Genomic DNA, 25,225 nt, shown 5'->3' with positions numbered 1-25,225 from the left:
CGGCCATTATGTGAGCATTTGAACAAAACTTGGCTAAATTTCAGAAATAAAAACAAGGAATAAATTTATTACTTCAGAGCCTCCAGTTTTGCCAGGAAGCTGCCTCACACGCAATTCTGAGGAAAACATGTTTGTATTCAACACTATCATTTTTAGCCATACATCCTGAATGAAGCAGAAGTAAAAATAAAAACAACCTAATTTGTCTTTGTAATTAGCAAATACAAACCAAAGAGATAACTTGGATCCAGTTGGAAATAATATTTATTTTTCCACCTCATTTTTAACAATCTACAATAATAATAGAATAGTAATTTACAATTTACAAAAAAAAAAACTCCTAGCCGACCTTTCTTTGGCCCACAGTGTGGGCCTCTTCGTTCTGACCCGAGTTTCCTGGAGCACATGGTCATAAGGGTCATAGTTAAGATGGACCAGTAATGTGTAATCTATGTTTTTGTAAACTTGACCCATATCACAAATTTGCCTCCACCCTAACAGCCACCAAACACGTATGCTCTTTGTGTGCGAATGCCAGGTGTAGAGCACCACGTCAGATGTCCTGCCAATTTGTATGTAAACAAGCTGTACTCCTGCACACCCTAAACCTGCCCCATTGCAGAGGCTGCAAGCGATGAACAGTTTGAGTAAGAGATCTTTTGCCATTTGCAAGCCGGGAGCCACCACAATAGAAATGACAAGCAGCAGCAGAAGCAATACTGTTTGTGAATCATTCAAAATAGAGACTCACTATGCATAAAGTCAGAGCACTACTTTCACATAATATTATTATATTGATCTTGACAATAAACCTATTTTAAATAGTGTACTATAAACTTATATAATATTAGCATAGGAGCTTAAAACCCAAGTTAGCATTTGTTGTTTTTTTATTGGTTTGTTACAGATATCTGAAGAACGAAAATCATCTTGCATTTGACTGACAGGGTGGTAGTTAGTGGTGCTGTGCCACAGCTCGAGTCCAGAGTACCTTCTGTATGGAGTATGCATGGTCTCCTGTGGCCATGCCAGTTTTCCGTCTTCCTCCAAAACACGATGTCCAGGTGAACTGCATTCCCAGTTTTCCCCCTGTATGTCCCTGTGCCTTGCGGTAAACCGGCATCCTGCCGAGGGCACAGTCTTGCCTTGTTTCCTGGTGAGCTGGGGAATAAGGAAGAGGTGGTTATTCAAAATCTTTACAGTGGGAATCAGCCATAGCTCTGCAATGCATTTTCAAGCAAAGTTGGAGTAAGGAGCTGCAAAGGAACACAACAATGATTTACCCCTCACACCTGAAGAAGGCTCCATGGCCGAAAAGTTGCGTTTTCTTTCTTTTTTTCAGCATGGAATAAACCTATTACTTGTTCCTTTGCAACAATGATTTAGATTACTTTTCATAATTTAATGGTGACCTTTTCATTTAACTGCTCAGGAGCTTATTCCTGTATTTTTAATTTTTCAGATTTAAATATTCAACACCTCTCAATCCCACTCTCATTATAACACTTGTAGTAACTACCCCCCTACCCCCAAAAAACAAAACAAGACTCCTAAAGTCTTTTTTTCCTCCCTTTACCCCACTGTGATTTCATTTACCATTTCTATTTCCAAACAAAGACATATGCTTACACCTTTGTTTTTCTATATTATACAATTGTTCTCTTACACTCCACCATACCAACGACTACCATGCCATGAGCTGTACTGTAGAGTTCTACAGCTGTTCTGTACTGTTCTGATTTGAAAATCAAGGTAGTGAGAACATGCATTTTAGAGAATGTTTCAGTAGTCTTGGGGAAGAAGTGAAATGAATTGTAAGCATTAAAAGCAAAATGTCTGTTTGAGACCAGCCAAGCACTTCGGAACCTGAAAAACCTTTACTGCTCAGTCCCAGAGCTGCCATTTTCTAATCTCTTTACCCAGTTCAGCGTGTGGAGGAGCCTATCCCAGCAAGCAAGGCTGCAAAGCAGGATACGCACTGGATGGGACACCAGACACAAACACAGTTGCGCCTAGAGCCAATTTTCCCAGAGGTCTGTTAACCTACAAGTATGTTTCTGGATTATGGGCGGAAACCATAGGAAGGCAGTTTCGACAGTCCAGTATTTCCTCCACCTGGTGTCCTCATTGACAAACAGAAACCTATAGAACTAAAGGGACACATTCTATTTAATTCCTGAAACTTTCCTAGCTCTTTTCTGGACCCTCCACTCAAAGAGCTTCATGGGTAATGGGGACTCCCCTCCACCACCACCACCTGGATGATGCGACGGCAGCCATAGTGCACCAGTCTGCTCACACACACCAGCTCTCAGTGGGGAGGAGAACAGAGTGATGAAGCCAGTTCAGAGATCGGGATTGTTAGGAGGCCATGATGGGTAGAAGACCAGGAGGAAATTTGTCCAGGACACCAGGGTAACACCCCTATTCTTTTTCGAGAAACGCCCTGGGATTTTTAATGACCACAGAAAGTCAGGACCTCGGTTTTATGCGTCATCGTAAGGACGGCACCTGTTTACAGTATAGTGTCCCCATCACTATACTGGGGTATTAGGACCCACACAGACCATGGGGTGAGCACCCCCTACTGGCCCCACTAACACCTCTTCCAGCAGCAGCCTCAGCTTTCCCAGGTACTGGTCAAGCTCACACCTGCTGAGCTTCAGTGGGTTTCCAGTTGTGAGCTGTAAGGTGATGTAGCTGCTGTCCATAAATTATATGTAGGCTATATTTATTTAAGAGAAGAAACTGCTGTCACATTTATGGACAATTTCCCTTACAAATGTTATTTATTATTGTTTTCAGTAGTGGCAGATGGTTTATATTCTAGCATCTGTTTGTAATGAGACCCTGTCTTTGCAGCAGTATTTATTTTATGAAATTCTTTGAAGAAGGCTCCATGGCTGAAACTTTGTTTTTATTCTTCTCATTTCAGCATGGAACAAAGCCTATAATATTAAGTATGCAAGACTGAGTGGCTGTCGACATCTGGACCCCCCGTCGTGTACTGCAGGCGGTCTGAGAGACGGCCACGATCACCTGTTAGGACTCAAGGAGCTCGATGTGGATCTGGTCATTCAGGGCCTCGTTCTCGCGGTAGACGTACAGGGGCGGCCCGGACCCCTCTTCCTCCGCCAGCAGCTCCTGCAGGGATGCCACGCAGGTATCGCGCTCCTGCAGCGCGGCGGGGTATCGGGGGGCGGCTCTCTCGATGCGCAGGGAACGCCGCACGGGCGTGAAGAACCGCAGCTCCTGGCCGTCCAGCTGGACCGGGTCCCGCTGCTGCTGCTGCTGCCGTCCCCTGCAAGCACGGGAAACAGCACAGCTCTCACCCTGAACACATGCCCCCCCCCCCGCTGAACGCACGGCTCTCACCCCACCAGGGGCACGACTCTCACCCCCCCGACAGCACAGCTCACACTGCCAGGGGCACGACTCTCACCCCCCGACCGCACGGCTCTCACCCCGCCAGGGGCACGACCCTCACCCCCCGACCGCACGACTCTCACCCCGCCAGGGGCACGACTCTCACCCCCACGACCGCACGGCTCTCACCCCGCCAGGGGCACGACTCTCACCCCGCCAGGGGCACGACTCTCACCCCGCCAGGGGCACGACTCTCACCCCGCCAGGGGCACGACTCTCACCCCCCGACCGCACGGCTCTCACCCCGCCAGGGGCACGGCTCTCACCCCCCCGACCGCACGACTCTCACCCCGCCAGGGGCACGACCCTCACCCCCCCGACCGCACGGCTCTCACCCCGCCAGGGGCACGGCTCTCACCCCCCCGACCGCACGGCTCTCACCCCGCCAGGGGCACGGCTCTCACCCCCACGACCGCACGACTCTCACCCCGCCAGGGGCACGACCCTCACCCCCCCGACCGCACGGCCCTCACCCCGCCAGGGGCACGACTCTCACCCCGCCAGGGGCACGACTCTCACCCCCACGACCCCACGGCTCTCACCCCGCCAGGGGCACGGCTCTCACCCCCACGACCCCACGGCTCTCACCCCGCCAGGGGCACGGCTCTCACCCCCACGACCGCACGGCTCTCACCCCGCCAGGGGCACGACTCTCACCCCCCGACCGCACGACTCTCACCCCGCCAGGGGCACGACCCTCACCCCCCCGACCGCACGGCTCTCACCCCGCCAGGGGCACGACTCTCACCCCCCGACCGCACGACTCTCACCCCGCCAGGGGCACGACTCTCACCCCCCGACCGCACGACTCTCACCCCGCCGGGGGCACGACTCTCACCCCCCGACCGCACGGCTCTCACCCCGCCAGGGGCACGGCTCTCACCCCCACGACCCCACGGCTCTCACCCCCACGACCCCACGGCTCTCACCCCGCCAGGGGCCAGGCTTTCCCTTGTACTGCATCCACTCATTCACGTTTCCTTAACTCAAGATCAGTAGCTTCTCATGACACCCTGACCTACTTGATCAACTTGCACTGAAAACCCTCATACCATCGCAGGACAGATGCCAACACAGACCCTAACCCTACAGCACCAGGCCATCTGCTTCATTTCACACTGCGAGCTCACAGCACACAGCTGATCTCCGTGGGCGATGGACACCAATGGAGCCCCCACTGACAACGGCTCAGGTATGCCGTTACCCAGCATGCCACAGAAGCCAGGAGGAAACCCTGGCTAACAGCAAAGCACAGATTCAAACCAGCCATCTCCAGCCTCACAGGACCCAACTTAAACCTCAAGCAAGACCTGACAAGAGCAAAGAACCCACAAGCCTTTCTTTAAAGAAAGAAAAAGCTTGAAAGAATGATTGGGGAAAAAAAAACAGAAATAAAAGCTGGTTTTTGATGAGACTCACCCTGGTGTGGCCGTGATCTTGTACTTGACGACAGATGAACCATTTTTGGCCCCTCGGATCTTCGCTCCAACAATTTTGGGGGTTACGGGGTCATTTCTTGGCACCCCAGGAATGTTGCTTTCACTCTGGTCCCCCTCCTTGTCTGTCTCGGCTGTCACCAACAATAGACAAATACCATAAGCAGTCAGGCCCTAACCCTGAACATTAACACAATTTTCAAGAGAGAATGGGAATTGAAAACACAGATCCATAACCTAGACTTGAAAGAACGGTAGGGAGTAATGTGGACACAAAAGGGAATTTCAGAGAGTGGGAGCAACAGAACAAGAGGGATGTGCTTGGGCCTCCTCCAGTGTAATCTTGCAGGAGCAGCACTATGTTCTTTGATGACTGGAGTTTTAATGCAAAACGTTATTGCTTCAGATATAATTTATCTGTATTATTTCTGTTGGATGTTTAGTGCCAGTGAAGGAGGCTGAAGCTGGAAGACTGTAAAATACAAATCCAATGTAAAACAAAGATCAAAGACTTAATATAACTAATAGATGACACCATAATGTATTTGAAATGCATCATAATATGGCCCTTAACCCCAACTGCTGCAGGGGCGCCGTATAAATGGCTGACCCTGTGTTCCGACCCCAAGCTTCTCTCCCCGTCTGTGTCTCTCATGGAAAGCAAGTTGGGGTACTCCAAAAGACAGATTCCTGATACAAGAAACTGTATACGGCCAATAAAGTGATAATATACTTCATGTTAATTTCCATTTTAAACCAGAGTTGCCTTTTAAGTTGTACCTAGGGACATTATATAACAGCAAAATGAACAGTAATTCATGGCCAGAGTTCTGGAGGAATTTACACACAAGCAAAAATACCTCAATATGTGACAGGTAACCAGTGACTGAGAGCTAGTACAGGAGTAATAGCAGCAAGACCCTCTGTGATTTTAACCCATAAGCACAAACCATTGCACAGCCTGCGTGCCCTCTTGCTTCCTCTGCTTCAATAATTATGGCAATACACACACTTACTGAACCAGACTGAACTCGCCTAGGGGCTTTTATCATCTTGTTGGGAAGTCATGGAAATGCTTTTCATCTGGAAAGGCTTTTGGAAAGAATGTGAAGGCCTGAGCCAATACTGCTTTGGATCTGAATTCTGAATTCCATGCTGTGTCCACAGACAAGAATTGGTCAGTTGTGCCACGGACATGTAAATGCTTCCAGTTATAAAACTGGATAAGTTTCCAGAAATATAAAAACCCAAACTAATCAGTTTAAAATGATATTTTCAACACAATGTGTTTTTCATCTGCTTATTTTTTAAACTTATCTGTTGACTGTTATCATACACAGACTTTTATTAGGGGAATCAAACAATTGATAGAACAGAAAGCACAAAAAAAGCAAAGAAATCAAAACGATTCTCAAGAACATTCTCAGGTTTCACTGTACAGACTATACGGGGACAACTGTCTCTTCTGGCACTGTACACATTAAAGAGCACTTCAGCTCCTAGCTAACAGGACAACAACTTACTTATGGTTTTCTTCTTCTTCAGGATCTCAAAGACTATGGTCCGAAGTTCTTCAATGGGCTACAAAAAACAACAACAACAACACTTAACCACAAACCACTAGGCCATCAAAATACAAGCGATCAAAATCACAATGCCGAGAATCTACTGCACTGTGGAGTAGGGATGATTTTCAGTCTATTAGACATCTTAAGAAAGATGGAAAGAGTTAAACAGAATATTTCTGACAGTAGTAGTTCAGGTGGGTAGCTGCGTCAGCATGCGTAGGCTGCAAAGGAACAAGTAATAGGTTTATTCCACGCTGAAAAAAAAGAGAGAAAAAAAACACAACGTTTCGGCCGTGGAGCCTTCTTCAGGTGTGTCTGACATTGCTGTGCGTTGTGATCTTGGAGGAACAATCATTTTCTTGTGTAAGCTACTCTGTTTACAAACCCTGAGGCATTTTATGTTTTCCGATAAAGTTGCTAAACATCAGGTTGTTTCCTCTGGTGCTGGAAGTTCAAAACTTCCAGCTGTTCGAAACTGCAGTGTTCTTCCCCCAGTAACAGCCAACAGAATGAATACATCAGCATGCAGAAAGAGCACAGCTGGGCTGTGGTGGTGGTCATCTAAAATCTTTAACAGTGTATCTAGCCACAGAGCAGCCAGAGCATTTCTTCAGCTGTTTAGACAGGACAGAAGTCAAGCTTTTAGTTGGGTTTGGTTTCATCTCCAGAGGCTCCCTAACTAAAAGTTATAGTTATTGCGAAATATCTTCACTGTCTGCTCTTTGGCACAAAACCGGACTGGGATAAATTACATGGATAAGAATATTCACAACCTCCTTTTATTAAACTAACTGGGTTTTTAAGACTCATGGCGCAGGGCTCGGAGTTGGAACATGAGGAAGCACAGGCTGTCATTATAGTTTGTACATTTTCCAAAATTATAAAGTATGATTTTGCCAAATGTATTGAACTGTGTTCCAATTTGTAGCAAAACCCATTTCATGAACAGGTGAATAAAGACAATGACCCTAATGGGAAACCCATGTCCGTTTAGCAATGACAGGACACTTGAGCTAATGTTTCTTAAAGAAGGGAACTTCAGGTCTCTGCTCTCAGTGCCGAGCACTAGGACAGGAAGGACAGCATGTGCTCGCACTGTTTTGATCTACATACAGGACCCATGCGCAGCAACTTGTGTCATTTCCACGTTTCCTAGAAGCCAAGGCCATTGATGCTCTCACGGGCCATGTGTTGCATTACACATCCTGTCTCAAGCAAGTCTTAGTGACTGCATCAGGAAGGCATGGCTTGTTCCAGACTCTCACAGCCCAAGGGGTTCCGTTTGACCTCGATCCTGGTTCCCCTCAAGAAACAGCTGGATTTTATCCTGGGATCTATTAGATACGAACTCTCTAATGGGATAACGGGGCCGAAGGACCTCTTTTTTTTTTGTCACCAGTGTTATCAAACACAGCCTACTAAAGGCCAACAGATGCTAGAAATGCTCTGTTAGCCGTTCACCACAATGCCAGGAGCCCCAGTTCCAGTAGACTAGCGGCACAGACCAGACTCAATCCTGCCACACCACGGCCAATTGTCTCAGCTTGTACCCGAGCAAGCAACATCACTGGTTCAGGTCATCAGCAATTAATTAAAAAACGAAATCTGATTGGGTCATATGCACTTGGGGAACATGCTTCAATCAACTGGGAATTAATACATTAAAACGCAGGATTGTTGTAGGCATCATAGTCTGCATCCCCCCCCCCCCCTACAATATTTAATTGCAAGTTCAATTTAGTGATTCAGCAATTTCAGCTCTTCCCCCTTTTTGAAATGAATAAAAAAAAACATAACCATCAATTAACCAACAGTTAACTATAACATAACCAACAGTATGCTGTACATGTACCCACATGTACAGCATACTGTCAAAACATATTTTTTTCACCTTAGAAATATCGCAAGACTAAGCCCTATGCTATCATAAACTGTGGTTGAAAAGCTGATCAACATATTTGTATTCTCTCAAATTGACTACTGCAATGCTCTACTCGCTGGGGTATCTAAATCTTCTCTGAACAAACTGCAGTATGTCCAAAATTCAGCAGCCAGAATCCTGACCAGGTCTAGTGCAAGTGTTCACATTACTCCTATCCTGGAGTCCTTGCACTGGCTTCCGGTCAAATTCCGCGTAGACTTTAAAATCCTCATGCTCACCTTTAAGGCTCTACATGGCTTGGCACCTCAATACCTGTCTGAACTATTATCGCCCTACTCCCCACCTCGCAACCTCCGCTCTTCAAATTCTGCTCTCCTTACTGTGCCCCAAGCCCGTCTACATTGTATGGGCGACAGGGCCTTCTCCTGCTATGCCCCCAAACTCTGGAACTCCTTGCCCAAGGATATCCGAGAGTCAACTTCTCTAAACTCCTTCAAATCCAGACTCAAAACCTTCTTCTTCAGAAAAGCCTTTACTTAACTGGTTCCATTCTTCACCCCTCTGCTCTTCTTAGTACCACCTTCCACGGTCTCCTCTATTATTATTGTTGTATTGCTGTAATTGTAATTGTGTCTTATCTTGTGTATTCTTCTTATTTATTGTTGTAGTCTTCTTATTTATTGTTATTGTCATCCTGTAAAGCGCTTTGAGAAGCCACCTTTAAAAGGTGCTATATAAAATAAAGTTTATTATTATTATTATGATTCAGGTGGGTAGCTGCGTCAGCATGCGTAGGCTGCAAAGGAACAAGTAATAGGTTTTATTCCATGCTGAAAAGAGAAGAAAGAAAACACAATGTTTCGGCCGTAGAGCCTCCATCAATGACCTATTGCACTGCAGAAATCACACATGCCCTCTCTAGGGAGAGGGAGAGGGCATAAGTAAGAGAGCAATTACCGCTGTTGGAAACAATTCAATGAGAATATGTCTTCAGGGTCCTTCTATGAGAAGTTACGAGTTTTTTTAGCTTGTGCACACATATCTACTATGTGATCAGAACATTTTGCAACTACTTTAGTTCCAAGAAAAATATCTACATAAGAGCTAATCTTACTTACTTGAAATTCCCACAACACACACGTTGTACGTGCCACTGCTTATGCAGTGGCACGTAAGAAAGATTCTTCCAGGAAGTGACTGAATGGCTACATGTTTAAAACACTAATGCTATCACAATTTCAGCTTTGTGGTTCGGTTCTAATTATGAGCAGTTTATTCATTCAAGATGTGAACGCATTGCTGAATGGAGAAGTTCAGCATCTCTTTTTAGCCTCCTGTCTAACTGTTATTTTCTACACTCCTAGAAACACTGGCGCTTGCCCACTGTGTCGTTATGGGAGAAGACAGTACACGGGGAAGAATATTCCAGCAGTCTTTCTTATAAAGTGGATCTCTGCACAGCTGCACAAACACTACTACTAATAATAATGTTATTATTGCTCTGGACACTCCACTCAAAGCGCTTCACAGGTAAAGGGGACTCCCCTCCACCACCACCAATGTGCAGCATCCACCTGGATGATGCGACGGCAGCCAAAATGTACCACACCTGGTATCGGTGGGGAGGAGAGCAGAGTGATGAGGCCAGCTCAGAGATGGGATTAGGAGGCCATGATTGGTAAAGTCAGGGGGGAAATTTGGCCAGGACGCCAGGGTAACACCCCTACTCTTTTCGAGAAACGCCCTGGGATTTTAAAATGACCACAGAGAGTCAGGACCTCTGTTTTACACCTCATCCGAAGGACACCGCCTTTTTTACAGTATAGTGTCCCCCACTATACTGGGGCATTAGAACCAACACAGATGACAGGGTGAGCGCCCCCTACTGGCCCCTCTTCCAGCAGCAGTCTTAGTTTTCCCAGGAGGTCTCCCATCCAGGTACGGACCAGGATCACTCCTGCTGAGCTTCAGTGGGCTGCCAGCCGTGATACAGCTGCTGGCAAACAGGACTGCTGGGAAGTTTGTTTGAATCGGAGCTCAAGTCCTCCGTCTTACAGCCCCTCTTCGCTACAGAGGAGAGGTGCCGGAGTCTCTCCCCCCCCGCCTCACCTCCTGCACCACCCGCACCGCCTCCTCGAAGAGCGCCAGCACCTCGCAGTCGCCGTCGCGCTCCATGAGCCGGGCCCGGCAGACCCAGTACATGGCGAACTTCTCCACCGAGGGCACCTGGGACAGCACCGCCAGGACCTCCCGGGACTCGCGGCCCTGAGAGAGACGGACACACAGACACAGCCTCTGGTTCAGCAGCGCACGGGAGAGGACGAGAGAGTGGCGGGATCGCAGCCTGGAGCCCCCCCAATCGGGGCGAGGTGCTACAGGAGCCAGGTTACCGCAGAACCCCGTTTTCACCCACAGACGCTTTCAGGCAGGACCGGGTTTTAAAACCACCCTTAAACTGAAACGGCAAAGGAAGAGTTCCATTTTTGCTATAGTGAAGACTGGGGCTTAATTATTCATTATTCTATGTTCTGAAGGGGAAAGAGCTCATGGCTGTTTTTACTGATTACAAATATGAACCAATGTAGATTCATGATGTTGTGCTGCTGGTTTTCTTGCAGTTAATAATAGGATAACGTGACTTTTTATGTTATTAGGAGATTATAAAACCTGTAGAAATGTCTGAAACTAGTTTTAGTGATCAGTTATTCCACTGGTTTGATCAACACCCAGAAACGGCGAACAGCGGATCTGTAATCTCAGTTTACCACACGCTATGTTGGCAAAGTGTCACGATTCACGCATTAATTATTTTCAGTCCACGGGCAGTTTAAAATTTCCATTCTGTCTGATAGCGAACAGGGTTTTATGACAACCCTGTATTAACAGCAAAGGCCACATTGAGGACTGGTAAGGTCTGGAGCTGATAAACTGGTGTCAATGCAGCAATAAGCACAAAATTAGACATACAATGCCGTGCAAGGAAACAAAATATATTAAACACCCTCAATGTTACCAACTACCAACGGAAAGAGACTATTAATGAAAGCAAGCAAATCTGGTCTAACAACTTAGTTTTCGTTTCAAATTAACAGTAAGAATTTTGTCTCTGAGTTTTTACAGACCTACTGAATCAATGCATATCTGCAATCTCTTACTGTTACCAGTATGTACACATTTATATGACGCCCTCCTCACATTTGTAGTTTACTTGATTGAGTCATTAACATTGTATGTTGGTATAATGTAACTAAAGTGACTGTAAATGTGCTACAAAGGTACTCAATGAAAAACGTGAGCAACACCTGAGGTTTCTACCATTTTCACTAAGCAGAAGAACATATCACTGGCTCCCTCTGGTGGCTGCAGCATGTACATTCTGCCTTTTCAGGGCCTACAAAACTCTTTAAGAGGCGTTACCTTACCTAGGCTTAAAACAGTCAACGAGAGCCTGAAAAAAATCTGGAAACCTACAGCTGAAAAAATGGAACTGTGTATTTAAATCCAAGTTTGTGGCTTCTATCAAATAACTTTTTCAAGCTAGAAATGTTGTTTACATTGTTCCGGGTGATGAATAATGGCAGTTATTTGCCGAGTTGCACTAGATATTGTGTTTCAGTATCCATTGCTGTCCTTTGTCAGAGTGGTCCCTTAGCATAAATAAACTGAATTACTGGCCAATGCATGCGTGTTCACTGTGCTGGGTTAAAACCGTGACAAACTTTAAGGATTCAGTGCAGTTTTTGGGCTGCTGCGCCGTTCAATACTTGGCTCTTGCCAGACCTCAAAGGCCATTCTAACTTTCCCAGAACATAAAAGCAACAGAAGTGTAATTTTCAGTGTCCACTGAATAAATCATTTCCAGTGTTGCAACAGGGGAATGTTCAAATCATGACTACGCAGCTATGGGAAACCCTTTCCTTTTTAAAAGGGGGGATTAAAGTCACTTCCTTTTACGTCGCTTAAGGCTGCTGGGAACAGGCGTCCGCGGTGCCGGCCTCACCTCCCGGAGCAGCCTCAGGCAGTCGTCGATGCGCTCCGCGGCCAGCCTCCCCAGGCGGTCCTCCTCCTCCATGGCGCTCCAGAAGGACTGCCGGGAAGCAGCCGGCTTCTTCACCGACCTCCGCGGCGTCGGCATGGGCGGCCTCTTGTACGCGATGCCCTTGGCCTCGCGCCACTCCTGCAGCCTCCGCCTGGGAGGACGGGAGAGGAAACGCAAGCGGAGATGGAGGTGGACCCTGCCCGCTAGTGGTTTGGTAGCACCGAGTCACCGGACCCGAATGCATCCTGCCTGGCAGCATCCAATACTTCAGGCTTGTGAACTGTGCACATCAAATTTCTCATTTAGTGAGGTCACATGCAACTTAAACTGCACAATCAGCTGCTGGCTGGTCCTTGAGCGTCGGTTTAAATGATTAGAGAACCAACCAGCTGTTAGCTGTGCTTCGGTTTGTGCATTAACACCACAAAGGAAATCAATGTCTGCCGTTCTCAGCACAGAATCCACAGGCTTGTCACCAAAGAGCTGTGCAAACCCAACAGCCTGTACTTTAGCAATTATTGATGGGGGGGGGGGGGAGTGTTCAACCCTTTATGGCCTGATTTGTTTGCTTACAAAAGTAAAAAGAGGTTCTATTATAGGCCAGCATTCAGATCATATGTTCTGTTCTGGCAGTGGCCATTTCATTCTGCAGACTACACACATTGCTCAATAAAAATCATCCCCTCCCGATCTCCGACTCCCTGTCTATATACATGAAGCTTACACACAGAGCCCTCCAGAATTTCTAAAAGCAAACGCAAACTATAAAAGAAAAAGGTGCCAAGAAGCTGTGAAGCGACACTCACATCCTTTCCTCCTGCGCCTTGGTTAACTTCGTCGAGCCCTGTTCCGCAGCGGTTCGGCTGGTGCCAGCTCTGATGGTGGCGTTTCTTGCTGGCTCCTGTCTTTTGGGCCCTGGGTCCTGGCCCTGTTGGGCAGACTTGGTGGCCACCTGGGCGGGCGCAGTGTTCCTGCTCGAGAAGCTGCTAGCACAGCGGTGTGGGAGCTGCCCTCTGCCTACAGGCTCTCTTACCACGAACGTGTGGCGCCTCCCAGGAGCTGCTGCCCCACCCCTGATGCCCTGCTGCCCCACCCCTGCAGCCTTCGCCCCCGTCCGCCAGGAATTACCCACAGCTGCTCCACACACACCTGGCTGCTGTACCTCGGTGGCGCCACTGCTTTTCTGGCTCCTCCGGCTTTCTGCCGGCACAGCACGCGGCTTCTCCCGTCTCGCGGCAAGGGTTTTTAGGGGACTGCTGCCCTTAGCCTTGCTGTGGGCATCGCTGCTGTCCGCTCCAGAGAGCCCAGGCTCTCTGCCCCCTACAGACGCAGCCCGCCCCAGAGCTCTCTTCAATGCAGAGTGCCGGCGCTGCAGCTCCTCCAGCTGGGTCTCCCCCGTGCTGCCAGTCTGCACGCTAGCAGGCCCCTGAGAGGCCCCTGGAGCCGAGATCCTGATGCCCACCCGGGAGCTGTGGGCCCCTCTGGCACTAGGGACCTGGGGCTTCCTCTGGGCGAGTTCCCGACGAGCTGCCTTAGCAGGACCTGAATTGGTGGCAAGCTGAACTGGAGCTTGACTGGCACTCATTCTGGAAGATGCCTTAGCAGAAGCAGAGTGGAGCACAGTGCTCTTTGGAACAGTCGCAGGTTTTGCACTTTGAATGTTGGGTTTATTAAGAGCGGTCTTGGGTATAGGCGCCCGAGTCATAGATTTGCACTGGGAGGTCTTTGGTGCAGCACTATCCAGGCCAGGCTTACTGCGAGTGGTGCTCTGTGTTGCATTGGTCTTGACAGGCCTGGCAGTCTTAGCAATGGTATTGTTGCAAGCGGATTTCTTCTGTGCTGTCTTGTCTGGGTAAGGGACGGGCTTAGTGGGGGCTCTGGTTCCTGCAGCTGTGGACGGCGGCTTATTCTCTGTGCCTTTGGGTCTAAATGGTGGAGGCTGGTTCTCTTTTTGCTTCCGGGCCTAAAACGTACATAAGAAAATAAAAGCAGGTTGCATGAGAAAATGAAACCCATGTGTCATTATATCTGTTATACCTCATCTGAAAAACATCACCATGACCACTATTAAACTTTCAAATATCCACAGAAGGAATTAGCCATTACACCCATTCTGCCATGCATTAAAGGAACTACGGTCCTTTTTATACAAGACCCAGATTCAATCATTACCCCTCTTGCTGGGATGTGGCTGTAGCCCGGGACTTTTAAAGAGTACTTGCTGCCACCACCAGCTGCCAATAACTTGCTTTAATAGCTAAGTCCCATGCGGGTAGGCTACAATATGGCAATCTTTATAAAGAACGTCTGGGCATATCTCATGTGCAGGACAAAATAAGAAGAATAAGTACAGAAGATGATGGAAAGCTCTTCCTCTATTGGCAGACAACTATTTTCAGCTAGAATCTAGAGGTGAACCGCGACCCTCACCAGGAAAAGCAGAGTGAAAATGGATGGATGAAATTTACAGGTGATGACGTTGATGGCCTAAGGCTGCTCATGTACTTACTGGAACTGTCCCTGCTTTGGGGTCAACGGGCTGCTTGGGTCTGACCATATTGTCCCTCAGGTAGGGTCTGGGCAAGGAGAAGAACCAAAGAAGTAAGTGCATCAGAGCTTCAATACAGCGAACACTAAGGAAAGAATGTGTGACATCAGTTGCCCTGGACACAACCCCGCCCCCACACCTCTAACCACACCAGGATGGACTGACAATAGATGCGACATGCACCCAAACAAATACAAACACCACAGTAAATCCTCAGGTCAGTGGCCAGTCAGAGAAGGAGCTCGGCTGTTAATTACAGTTATCTGTATTCAATCTTGTTTGCACCAGATATACACGTGTAAAAGCAGCTGATGTCAGGTTTGCGTTTCCAATATTGTAGCCATGACAGCCGTCTCTTTCTTACTTTACCTGGGTCTGCATGACTGCTGAGGAGTTTCATCTCAAACCAAGGACACACCACACTAAGTGAGCAACTCCGATCTCAAGAGCATCATCTTTAAACACTGATTAAAGCAGACCTGATTAGTCCTGCTTTAACTGAGCCAGTAACAGATGCGTTTACAGTGCTGGTGGACAGGACAGGGCTGGCGATGGCCTGGCAGGCACGCAGGGGGTCAGACTGGAAGACACAAACCCAGCTGCACTGTCGAACGGGGCCCAGAAGGCAGACAAGAGCTTCTTACTTCGGGTTCGGAGGCTTCAGCTTCCCCTTTGCAGCCAAATACTCCTTCAGCTTCTGTTCCCGCGACTCTGAGGACCACAAGAAAAAAGCAGGTCACATACACAAACACACAAACGCATTTTCAGTGCACTACAAAGATATACTACACAAGTGCAGTGCCACTCACTTACTCAGGTATTGCACAAAATTACAACAGAAAAGCCTTCCCAGCTCCATCTGCTGGAAACTGGGTCAATTACCTAAAGGCAGCCAAACAAGAAAGTTAGGGCTAACGAGCTGCCCTCGTTACAGCCCTCCTCGTGTTCAACCTTCTTGACAAGAAGATCAGAACTCTTGCTCTGTACGAGCTGTTCTGCAGCATTTGTTAAGCAAGCATGTTGGTGATGCAGGAAAGTATTACCATATTATAATTACATTATAATATTATAATGTCCTGCTTTGTGACCGATGTCTAAAAAGCATGAAGGGCACACAGCCCACCGAAACCACCGGGTACAGTGCAGCTTTGATAGACTATTTCATACAGAACTGCCTCTCCTCAGCATGTTGCCGATATTTTCATGATAATCTGGGTAAAATAGTTTATTATCACTTGTTCTCTTATTGTGGCCAACGTTTTACTGTATTATTTTCCATGAGGTGTGATGTTTTGTGGTCATAATACTACACAAATATATTTTGTTTTCCAATGTCATATTCTTTTCTAGCTCTGGTGATTCTTACTCTCCGAGCCGTAAGCGCTGTGCTAAAAAAGGGTGAGAAATTGTGCTTTGGAGTGATTATACCCTTTGAATGCTTGCTTATGTCACCCCAAAACCAAACTTGAAGGAAGGAGCTTTTTGGTGCAAAACGATGACCGGATTAAGCTGGCACGAGCGGACACGATGCCACTGTGATCTCACTTTGTAAACTCTAAATAAGCACCGTCCTGGTGATGGTTGTTCTTGCTATGGGCCTTGTGTGGGTATCAGCTAGCTCTCAGTGTTTCATTACTGGAAACAGGGCGACAGCCCACGTCAAGGCAGCGCGAAGGGAAATCATTACTGCAGCGAGCAAATGCGCATCTAACATGCAGCTCCATAAAGGTATCGAAAGGCTGTCGAGGGAATTACGTATTATAATGGCAATGAATGTTTCCATTAGTGATTTTGTCATGTAAAATAAATATCGGCTGTTGATCCGTGTTCTTTACGACCCTTGGTTCCACACGACAACCTTAGGGGCTTCTCTCAAGACGATTTCATTGCGATTCACCTGTTATTTCACAACATCATAGCAATCCACAACCACATTCTGAACACGATACAAGATCACAAGTAGTATGAGTAATGAATATACCACAACCACGTTATAAATAATAATAAGGTAAGAAAATGTACGGATGTATAAAAAGAATACCTTGAGCTGATAGCACACGGACAGCTCCGTCGCCGTCTCCGTCCATTTCTGCACCTTATTTCGTTTTCAAAGTCAGTACCCTACGGTATACCTTTTTAGCATGAAAAAGAAAATTTTACAGATGAAATTTCTTCTTCTTGTACCAAGTCAGAAGCAAAATAATCCGTTTGTCTAACAATCAAATTTCCGGGTAAACACGCCCCCTTGTATTATTGGTGAATTTACCTTTGAACTGACCAATTAGCTGCACGAATGAAATGTATTTGGATTCTCGGATGGTGATTGGCTAATCTTATTACCGTAAAACTTCGAAACGTGGTAACATTGAAACAACATGTTTATTATACTGTTAACTCCTTCTGTATTAAACCAAACCCGGTTTTGACTTTGTTTTCAAATATAGTTGTATAGTAGTTGTGTGTTGTTGTAGGTTTGAGCTAAATGGGGAGAAGGACTATAACTCTGCTACACTCTGATATGCCAGCAGTCATATTACTCTGCAGCTCACAACTGACAACCCACTGAAGCTAAGCAGGTCTGAACCTGGTCAATACCTCGATAGGAGACCTCCTGGAAAAAACTAAGGTTGCTGCTGGAAGAGGTGTTAGTGGGGCCAGCAGGGGGTGCTCACCCTGCGGTCCATGTGGGTCCTAATGCCCCAGTATAGTGACGGGGACACTATACTGTAAACAGGCGCCGTCCTTCGGATGAGACGTAAAACCGAGGTCCTGACTCTCTGTGGTCATTAAAAATACCAGGGCGTTTCTTGAAAAGAGTAGGGGTGCTACCCCGGCGTCCTGGCCAAATTTCCATTTGGTCCTAACCAATCATGGTCTCCTAATAATCCCTATCTCTGAACTGGCTTCATCACTCTGTTCCCCACCCCAGTGATAGCTGACGTGTGGGGAGCGTTCTGGCGCACTATGGCTGCCGTCGCATCATCCAGGTGGGGGCTGCACATTGGTGGTGGTGGAGGGGAATCCCCATTACCTGTAAAGCGCTTTGAGTGGAGTGTCCAGAAAAGCGCTATATAAGTGTAAGCAATTATAATTATTATTATTACACAGAACACAGATCTGAGAAGGACACATCCCAGCAGAAGGAACAGGTTAGTGTTATGAGGGAGAATGGTGATTATAAATTGAGGGGAGAGAACTGGAGATCACAAACAGAAAAACAACAGCAAGAGTCGTGCTTTGAAATACTGAAGGGCTTTATTAGGTTCATAATATAAAGTTACAAATATATATAAAAAATAGCACATAAATACAACTTAAATACTGTGTACATGGCAGCCTTGTAATTTTACATGATGTAAACATTACGTTCAGCCAGTTAACGTACAGCAGTCTGAACAAACTTCATACCAGCTAACAAATTTAACTGACATGACTAAATAAATAAAACAGCGTCACGTCACACACCATAAAATGTCAAATGAATAGAGAACTTCACTTAGACGCAATATAAATATCTTTTCGAACACTAAAGTTAAAATTTAATTCAATATGAATTCTTCATTGCTTTTGAACAAACACACATTATGTATTTACGCTCTGTGACTCTCGGGCCACAATTTCCCAGAGGCTGGAAAATGAGCTTGAAACTTTGGGATTCACACCTAAGCTGGCCGCGCTGCTCTCTGTACTTGGTACATACTGAGACTCTGGGACCCCCAGCCCGAGACCCGCTGGTGAGCACTGGGGCCGGCCAGCCCTCACTGCTGCTTGACCATGAAGCTGGTGATGCGGTCGTTGGGGTGCTGGTGGCACATGGCCACTGGGCAGGGCTCCTCAATGGCCGTGCTGATGTACCAGCCGGGGCAGTTGACCGACTCGAAGGTGGAGGAGGAGACGCCGCTGTCCGTCTTGTAGAAGAGGAAGCGGGCCGCGGTGCTGCCGGAGCGGATGCTTCTCAGGTCCTCTTTGTTGAGGATCTCCTGAGGGGGGCGACAGCGAGAGCAGCAGTCAGAGCTGAGCGCCGGTAAGTGTGGATTGACGGGCAGCTGGTGCACAAGCCTCACGGGAGAGAATACCAGAGGACCAGCACACACAGAGCCCTGCCATCGCCTGACACTAATGTGCACCTTCACACACAGCACTAGGAAACCTCTCCAGCAGAAAGGTGACAGCTGATGCTCATTTCAACTGTCTGATTGAGGCAGAAGTCAAAACCGAGTTGCTTGGAGCTGCTGCACAATCCTGCCGCTGCTTACAGACATGCGGAGAGTTGCCAGTGTGAAGACAAGGAGCGAAACCTTCTGATTTCGACTGCGCTTTGAGAGAGGAAGAGAAGAAGCCGACCGCAGCGAGAGAGCTCCTACCTCAATCTGCAGGATGGGTTTGCCCTCGGACTCGGAGCAGGACAGGTACAGGTTGCGGCCCCCGATGCCCAGGGCCACTGGCTGGGACTGAGAGGAGACTGGAGGCAGCGAGACGTATGTGGACAGGTTCAGCCACACTGCGGGCACACAAGGAGAGAGCACGTCAGTCCTGCCATACCGCCCAATCTGTGCTCTAATTCTAGTCACTTCTTGTGTGTAGGACCTTGTCATCACGGATACAGAGGGTCTTTCCAACAGGACGCTGATGTTGTGGTGTGAACAGTCCTGTCCTGAAGAGCTGTCCTGTGTCTGCAGGGCTGAGAAGCACTGGACCTGAATGGCTTGGCCAGCTGTCCTGAGGAGGAGGCCAGTCGCAGGGACTCACCTTTCTTGGAGGAGCTGGGGCCTTGCACAGTGATGGCCAGCAGCTCAGCAGCTCCGTTGGGGAGCTCGTTCAGCTTCCAGCTCTTGTTGTGCTGATCGGCGATGCTGTGCGCCAGGTCCTGGGTCCGGCGTGTGAAGGTGGGGTTGAACTGGTACTGCTGGTCAAAGCAGACCTCTGTGGGACAGAGACACAAGAGCTCGGGTCAGGGAGTAAAGTGGGGTACATCCTGGACAGGATGCCAGTCCCTCGCAGGGCACACAGACAGACATGCACACCCTCACACCAGGCCAATGAAACTGCCAGTGTGTCCCGAGACTGTGGGAGGAAACCCACACAAACACGGGAGAACATACAAACTCCACACAGATGGCACCCCAGGTCCAGAATTGAGCCCCGGGCTCTAGAGCTGTGAGGCACCAATGCTGACCACTGCACCACCACGCTGCCCTCAAGTATTTCTGAATCAGACATCTTTGCCAGTAAACTGCAACATCAGCCTCATCAGGATGTTGTCTGCTCCTCCTCAGACACAGCAGAGTGGGGAAAGACCGGCTGTGTAGGAGCCTCCTACCTTCCACCAGCTGCTCTATCACAAAGTGGAACAGGGTGTCCCCAGTGAACTCTGTCCCCAGCGGCTTCTCCTGCACCTTCTTCATCCTCTCCAGGGCGACGATGAGTGTGGCGGCGTGGCGAAAGCTGTGCAGAGGGTGAGACTCCACCTCCAGCTCCAGCCCAGGGCTGAGGAGGCAGCGCCTTCTGGGCAAGAAGGAGTCATCCCTCAGGCCGTGATTCTGGAGGACAGGGGAGCAAACGCACAGTCAGCGACCAGGAACCTGCTGCGTGTGTGTGGGCAGCGGTTACTAGACTCCCGGCTCCGTCTGGACTAATTCGGCTCCAGTGTACAACTGCCGCTAATAGACACCGGAGTACGACTTTACATGTCTCCAGAAACGCGTCAGCCGCTACAGTATATAAATGACTCTGTGCGCACACACAGCTATGCAGCAATAACTATCTTTGCCCCTTGTTCCAAATACTCGATGAAGTTCGCTACTCCTCTCGTCTACATGCGTCATCGGTTCATTTCTTCCCCGTGAGAACAACATGCAGCGCCTCACCTTGGCCGGTAGAGGGCAGTCTACCTCCGTCATGTCGGGATCACTGCAAAGAACACAGTTTCGTAATGAATTACAACAAACCCACAGAATAAAACATGACAATCTTCATAGTTACCGTCTGGTTTTGAAAAAATCATTGTTTAAAATTCATATGAAGGTTCACTTTTGTTTGAGCCTTTTCAACAGTCCTGTGCTACTTTCTTATAGACAGTAGATAGCAAACGCTTAATAATCGTGGTTACATAATATACTCTTTTAGTCATTACAAAGTGAGCATTTCAAGGCTTCAGGTGTCACATGAATATAATTACTTTTATTATCACACTTTAAAACACTCAAGAACACAGCTGGTTCTGCACGGTTTTGTTCTTTGCCTATGAAAGCGGAGGTGAGTCTCCACTCAGACGGAGCTCAGTGCTGTAGGTTCCCGGCGCCAGGAGTGCGATCAATCCCCTCACCTTTCTAAAGCCAAGGATAAGTCGAACTCGATGTCACACATCATGTTTGCGCCTAGAACACAAGAAAAAACACATTGACATTTCATATATTCCCATAATCTTTAAACATACACATCGCATATATATTGTAATTCCGTAAAAAGTACATTTCAAATTATATTTGTCTACATTTACACAAATATATTACACATCAGCCAGTAACTAAAAAATATCAAAACTGCATTGATTTCCTTATTCATGAACTCGTTCCAACCCAATATTTCTAGAAATATAAAAAACACAACAACCCGCGATTCGGCATCCTCAAGTAAAGTCGCGCAAACGAGTCGTTGAATTGTTTCTGCTCAAGAGCTTTTCCAAAAGCGCCGCAGCGCCACCATTTCTGCCCTGCGAACTGACAGCGGATCTTTCACACTAACATACAGATGACAAATATTCCATTAAAGCCCATTACCCGACTTCAGCTCTGCGATTCTACCCCTATGCCCGAATCAGAGGAATGTCTCTTTGCCGGTACCTGAGGTTGTCTTCCAGCGGCAAAGTCAACTCCGTGTCGTTCAGCTCAGACACTCGGGAACTGACCAGCGCACCGCAGATCCGCCTGTTTATACCCGCGGCTCTAGGAAAATGGGGTTTCCGCTCCCGAAAGCGGAAGAAAACGAAATTCGACTGTCGAAATTCTGTAATTAGCCAGAAAACACTGGATTGTACACGAGAGTTGAAATTATTGAAACAATCGAAATTACCTTTAAGATACAATAAAGCTGCGAAATTATTTTACACTTCGTTTTTATTTTGTTTATTTTGTTATTTTGTTTTTATTTTTATTTTGTACATGTTGGTTTAAGAGCTTCCTACTATAGGTGTCTGAAATATTTTTAAACTCTGTCTTTTGCAGGACATCTGTCGGTTCTCAGCTCTGGTGTGGCATGGAGAGGCAGTACGAACCATGGAGTTATTAATAGCGCGGGATATATGGATGAAATTAGTTAAATACTAACAATGTCAGCTGGCAGACTGACAGAGTTTCCATGACTGGGTCTGGGTTTCAGCATTATACTATATATACTGTAATGTCATTTGCCTAACTGCCTTTTACGGTGTCACGGGAAGCCGGAGCCGACCCGGCAAGCAGCGCAAGGCAGAGTACACGCAGGGCAAGTGCAAGCCAGTCATACATGGGGACAATCTGGAGGCCATGGTAAAGGCCGAGGGGGGAATGTGGCCCGGACACCGGGATAACTCACTACTCTTATCGAGAAAAGTCCGGGATGTTTCTGTTTGTGATCTCCATTTCTCTCCCCTCGATTTATAATCACCGATCCGTCTTATAAAACTGACCTGTTCCTTCTGCTGGGATGTGTCCTTCTCAGGTCTGTTTTCTGTGTAATAATATTATTATGTGTAATAATAATTGCTTACACTTATATAGCGCTTTTCTAGACACTCCACTCAAAGCGCTTCACAGGTAATGGGGACTCCTCTCCACCACCACCAATGTGCAGCATCTACCTGGATGATGCGACGGCAGCCATAGTGCGCCAGAACCAGGGTGAGCGCCCCCTGCTGGCCCCAATAACACCTCCTCCGGCAGCAACCATTGCTTCCCAGGAGGTCTCCCATCCAGGTACTGACCAGGCTCAACCCTGCTTCGCTTCAATAGGTAGCTCTTTGAGAGCTGCAGGGTGATATGGCCGCTGGCATTATATACAACATAAACATCTAAAATATACATATAATACAAAATAGTATGCGCTTTCAATCAGCAGTAACATCCCAACATTTTTGAATTCACGGAAAACCAGTCAGACAGACCAATGAAGATCTGACTCCCTATGTTTCTTTAAAGTTTTGTTTTCTTCGCGACCAGGGTTTGTTTTTTTGGGGGGAGGGGATCAGTTCAACTCAGAGCAAATAAAATAGCCGGACACTCAGTCTGTATGCGATTTTATACACATTAATAATAATAATAATAATTGCTTACACTTATATAGCGCTTTTCTGGACACTCCACTCAAAGCGCTTTACAGGTAACGGGGACTCCCCTCCACCACCACCAATGTGCAGCATCCACCTGGATGATGCGACGGCAGCCATAGTGCGCCAGAACGCTCACCACACATCAGCTATCAGTGGGGAGGAGAGCAGAGTAATGTAGCCAATTCATAGAAGGGGATTATTAGGAGGCCATGATTGGTAAGGGCCAATTGGAAATTTGGCCAGGACACCGGGGTTACACCCCTACTCTTTTCGAGAAACGCCCTGGGATTTTTAATGACCACAGAGAGTCAGGACCTCGGTTTTACGTCTCATCCGCAGGACGGCGCCTGTTTACAGTATAGTGTCCCCATCACTATACTGGGGCATTAGGACCCACATGGACTGCAGGGTGAGCGCCCCCTGCTGGCCCCACTAACACCTCTTCCAGCAGCAACCTTAGTTTTTCCCAGGAGGTCTCCCATCCAGGTACTGACCAGGCTCACACCTGCTTAGCTTCAGTGGGTTGCCAGTTGTGAGTTGCAGGGTGATATGGCTGCTGGCATTCACACTTCAAACTCACGGCACACTGTTTTGGATAGAATACTTGTCTTCATCAGAGAATTAGTGCACGGTCATCAGTTTTCCTGTTTAAACTTGGAACAAAAATCGTGCTCTTGTGGTGGTTTTTAACAAGGAAGTGAAGAAATAAGCTATTTCCTTCCAAAGATTTGGAAAGCCTATCTACTATTCGCCCGGGTTTCTGCGTTGCAAAACAAACTTTCCTTGATTTTGCTTGTTTTGAAGTTTTAATAACAAAAGGAAGTTGATCATCGCCGCAATTTATGGTGGAAGTTTTATCAATTTGACTAAAAGTCATTGAAAACTCCTCACCCTTGGCCAGGATATCTTGTCCCGAAAGTCACTGAGGTTTAGACTCGTTCATGGTTGAATAATAAGACACGACGTCGTTATTTAAGATTTTTGAACTATCCATATGTACTGTTATAGAAAGCGTTGAGGTTATTAAAATTGGTCCGGATTAAGTGTGATTCATTTGTGTTAATAACGCCTCTAACGGGTCTTGTGTGTAAACTACTTTCTGGGCTCATTTGCATTAGAGAGACCCACTCGTCAGTGACTATAGGGCTATAATGTACTGCTCTTATATACAGTCTTGCAGGTTAAAGAAATGACACTCCAAAATGTTCATAACTATCATCCTGTTCAAAAAGCACTTCAGCTCGAGATTCAAACATGAACAAGGTGATTTATGTGTGTTCTGTAGTGTGGTCTGGGAAAGAAACTCGGACAGATTTATCTCTTACACGTATAAATATAAAACTGTTTTGGGAAGACTTGAAAAACTTCTTCTTTAAGTGTATCGATGTGAATGTCAGGTTTAAGGAATTGTTAAGCTTTGCAAGGTGTAATATGGAAAAGGGGCATGTATATATAATCTGTTATTAATAAAGGCTTGATCTCACAATCCATACATCACAATGGGCCACTGCTACTCCTTCTTTTACGATATGTGAGATGGATGTGCAAGATTACATAAAAATAAGAAGGTAAAAAGCACAACTGACAAACTGTACGTAAAATATTTAATTTGATGTGTCCGGATTTGTAATTATCTGTAGCAACAGCAAAACTGTTTCTCCTTTGCCTGTAACAACTGATGTTCAATAAAAGTAAAAAACGTACTGCTCTCTCAGTAACACTGTCTGCTGGCAGTGAATTGGTTTGGGGTTCCTAAGTATCTAGTTTATAAGAGGGGGGGTGGGGGGGAGATCTTGTTTGCTAGAAGTTCAGCAGCTCAGTGCAGATAAAATATCATCCAGCTGTTTCTTAAAGGTGCCCAGAGGTTGGGCCTCACTCTGGAGAGGAGCACAGCTGTATTGTCAATTGGGTGTATCAGGAAATTCCAGTCGCAAACAGAACAAGAGAGAGAGCACATCCACTGGCAAGCTGTTCAGCACACGTGACTTGATCAGTTGATCTGGAGGTCTCATTCAGCCGTT

The 25,225-nt window shown here is 47.1% G+C and overlaps 2 protein-coding genes across 4 annotated transcripts; both read right to left on the bottom strand.

The window, feature by feature from the left end:
- Nucleotides 1-246: 246 nt before the first annotated feature.
- ckap2l (cytoskeleton associated protein 2-like) lies at nucleotides 247-17,144 on the bottom strand. 2 transcript variants are annotated; one of them, XM_088624319.1, is made up of 10 exons: nucleotides 16,941-17,144; nucleotides 15,544-15,610; nucleotides 14,861-14,927; nucleotides 13,158-14,314; nucleotides 12,313-12,502; nucleotides 10,422-10,577; nucleotides 6,386-6,443; nucleotides 4,846-4,996; nucleotides 3,040-3,301; nucleotides 247-1,161 (listed from the first exon to the last, which is right to left on the bottom strand). In XM_088624319.1, exons 1-9 carry the CDS (start codon nucleotides 16,984-16,986, stop codon nucleotides 3,043-3,045), a joined length of 2,151 nt encoding a protein of 716 aa, XP_088480445.1. In that variant the 5' UTR covers nucleotides 16,987-17,144; the 3' UTR covers nucleotides 247-1,161; nucleotides 3,040-3,042. The 2 variants fall into 2 exon arrangements, with proteins under 2 accessions (XP_088480445.1, XP_088480446.1); XM_088624320.1 differs by lacking the exons at nucleotides 15,544-15,610; nucleotides 16,941-17,144 and adding an exon at nucleotides 15,269-15,487.
- Nucleotides 17,145-18,135: 991 nt separating this feature from the next.
- Nucleotides 18,136-21,877, bottom strand: LOC148674293 (interleukin-1 beta-like). Of its 2 annotated transcripts, none has more exons than XM_088624316.1 (7): nucleotides 21,742-21,877; nucleotides 21,225-21,276; nucleotides 20,767-20,809; nucleotides 20,220-20,439; nucleotides 19,649-19,822; nucleotides 19,264-19,400; nucleotides 18,136-18,879 (listed from the first exon to the last, which is right to left on the bottom strand). In XM_088624316.1, the coding sequence occupies exons 2-7, from the start codon at nucleotides 21,266-21,268 to the stop codon at nucleotides 18,658-18,660; spliced, it is 840 nt and encodes a 279-aa protein (XP_088480442.1). In that variant the 5' UTR covers nucleotides 21,269-21,276; nucleotides 21,742-21,877; the 3' UTR covers nucleotides 18,136-18,657. The 2 variants fall into 2 exon arrangements, with proteins under 2 accessions (XP_088480442.1, XP_088480443.1); XM_088624317.1 differs by lacking the exon at nucleotides 21,742-21,877 and adding an exon at nucleotides 21,679-21,715.
- Nucleotides 21,878-25,225: the final 3,348 nt, after the last annotated feature.

This window comes from Lepisosteus platostomus, chromosome 3, assembly GCF_059453375.1.
Source record: "Lepisosteus platostomus isolate fLepPlt1 chromosome 3, fLepPlt1.hap1, whole genome shotgun sequence".
NCBI lineage: Eukaryota > Metazoa > Chordata > Actinopteri > Semionotiformes > Lepisosteidae > Lepisosteus > Lepisosteus platostomus.
Note: the sequence above shows the minus strand (reverse complement) of the source record. Positions and strands in the feature narration are given on the sequence as shown.

Excerpts from the sequence above, each read along its gene's own strand:
- ckap2l (XM_088624319.1), bottom strand. The coding sequence starts at position 16,986 with ATGGACGGAGACGGCGACGGAGCTGTCCGTGTGCTATCAGCTCAAG. Across the intron at positions 10,578-12,312 it reads GCCTGAGGCTGCTCCGGGAG|GGCCGCGAGTCCCGGGAGGT; the intron begins GTGAGGCCGGCA and ends CGTCTCTCTCAG. Across the intron at positions 4,997-6,385 it reads GAAGAAGAAGAAAACCATAA|CCGAGACAGACAAGGAGGGG; the intron begins GTAAGTTGTTGT and ends TGTTGGTGACAG.
- LOC148674293 (XM_088624316.1), bottom strand. The coding sequence starts at position 21,268 with ATGATGTGTGACATCGAGTTCGACTTATCCTTGGCTTTAGAAAG. Across the intron at positions 20,810-21,224 it reads TTATCCTTGGCTTTAGAAAG|TGATCCCGACATGACGGAGG; the intron begins GTGAGGGGATTG and ends TGTTCTTTGCAG. Across the intron at positions 20,440-20,766 it reads ACTGCCCTCTACCGGCCAAG|AATCACGGCCTGAGGGATGA; the intron begins GTGAGGCGCTGC and ends CCTGTCCTCCAG.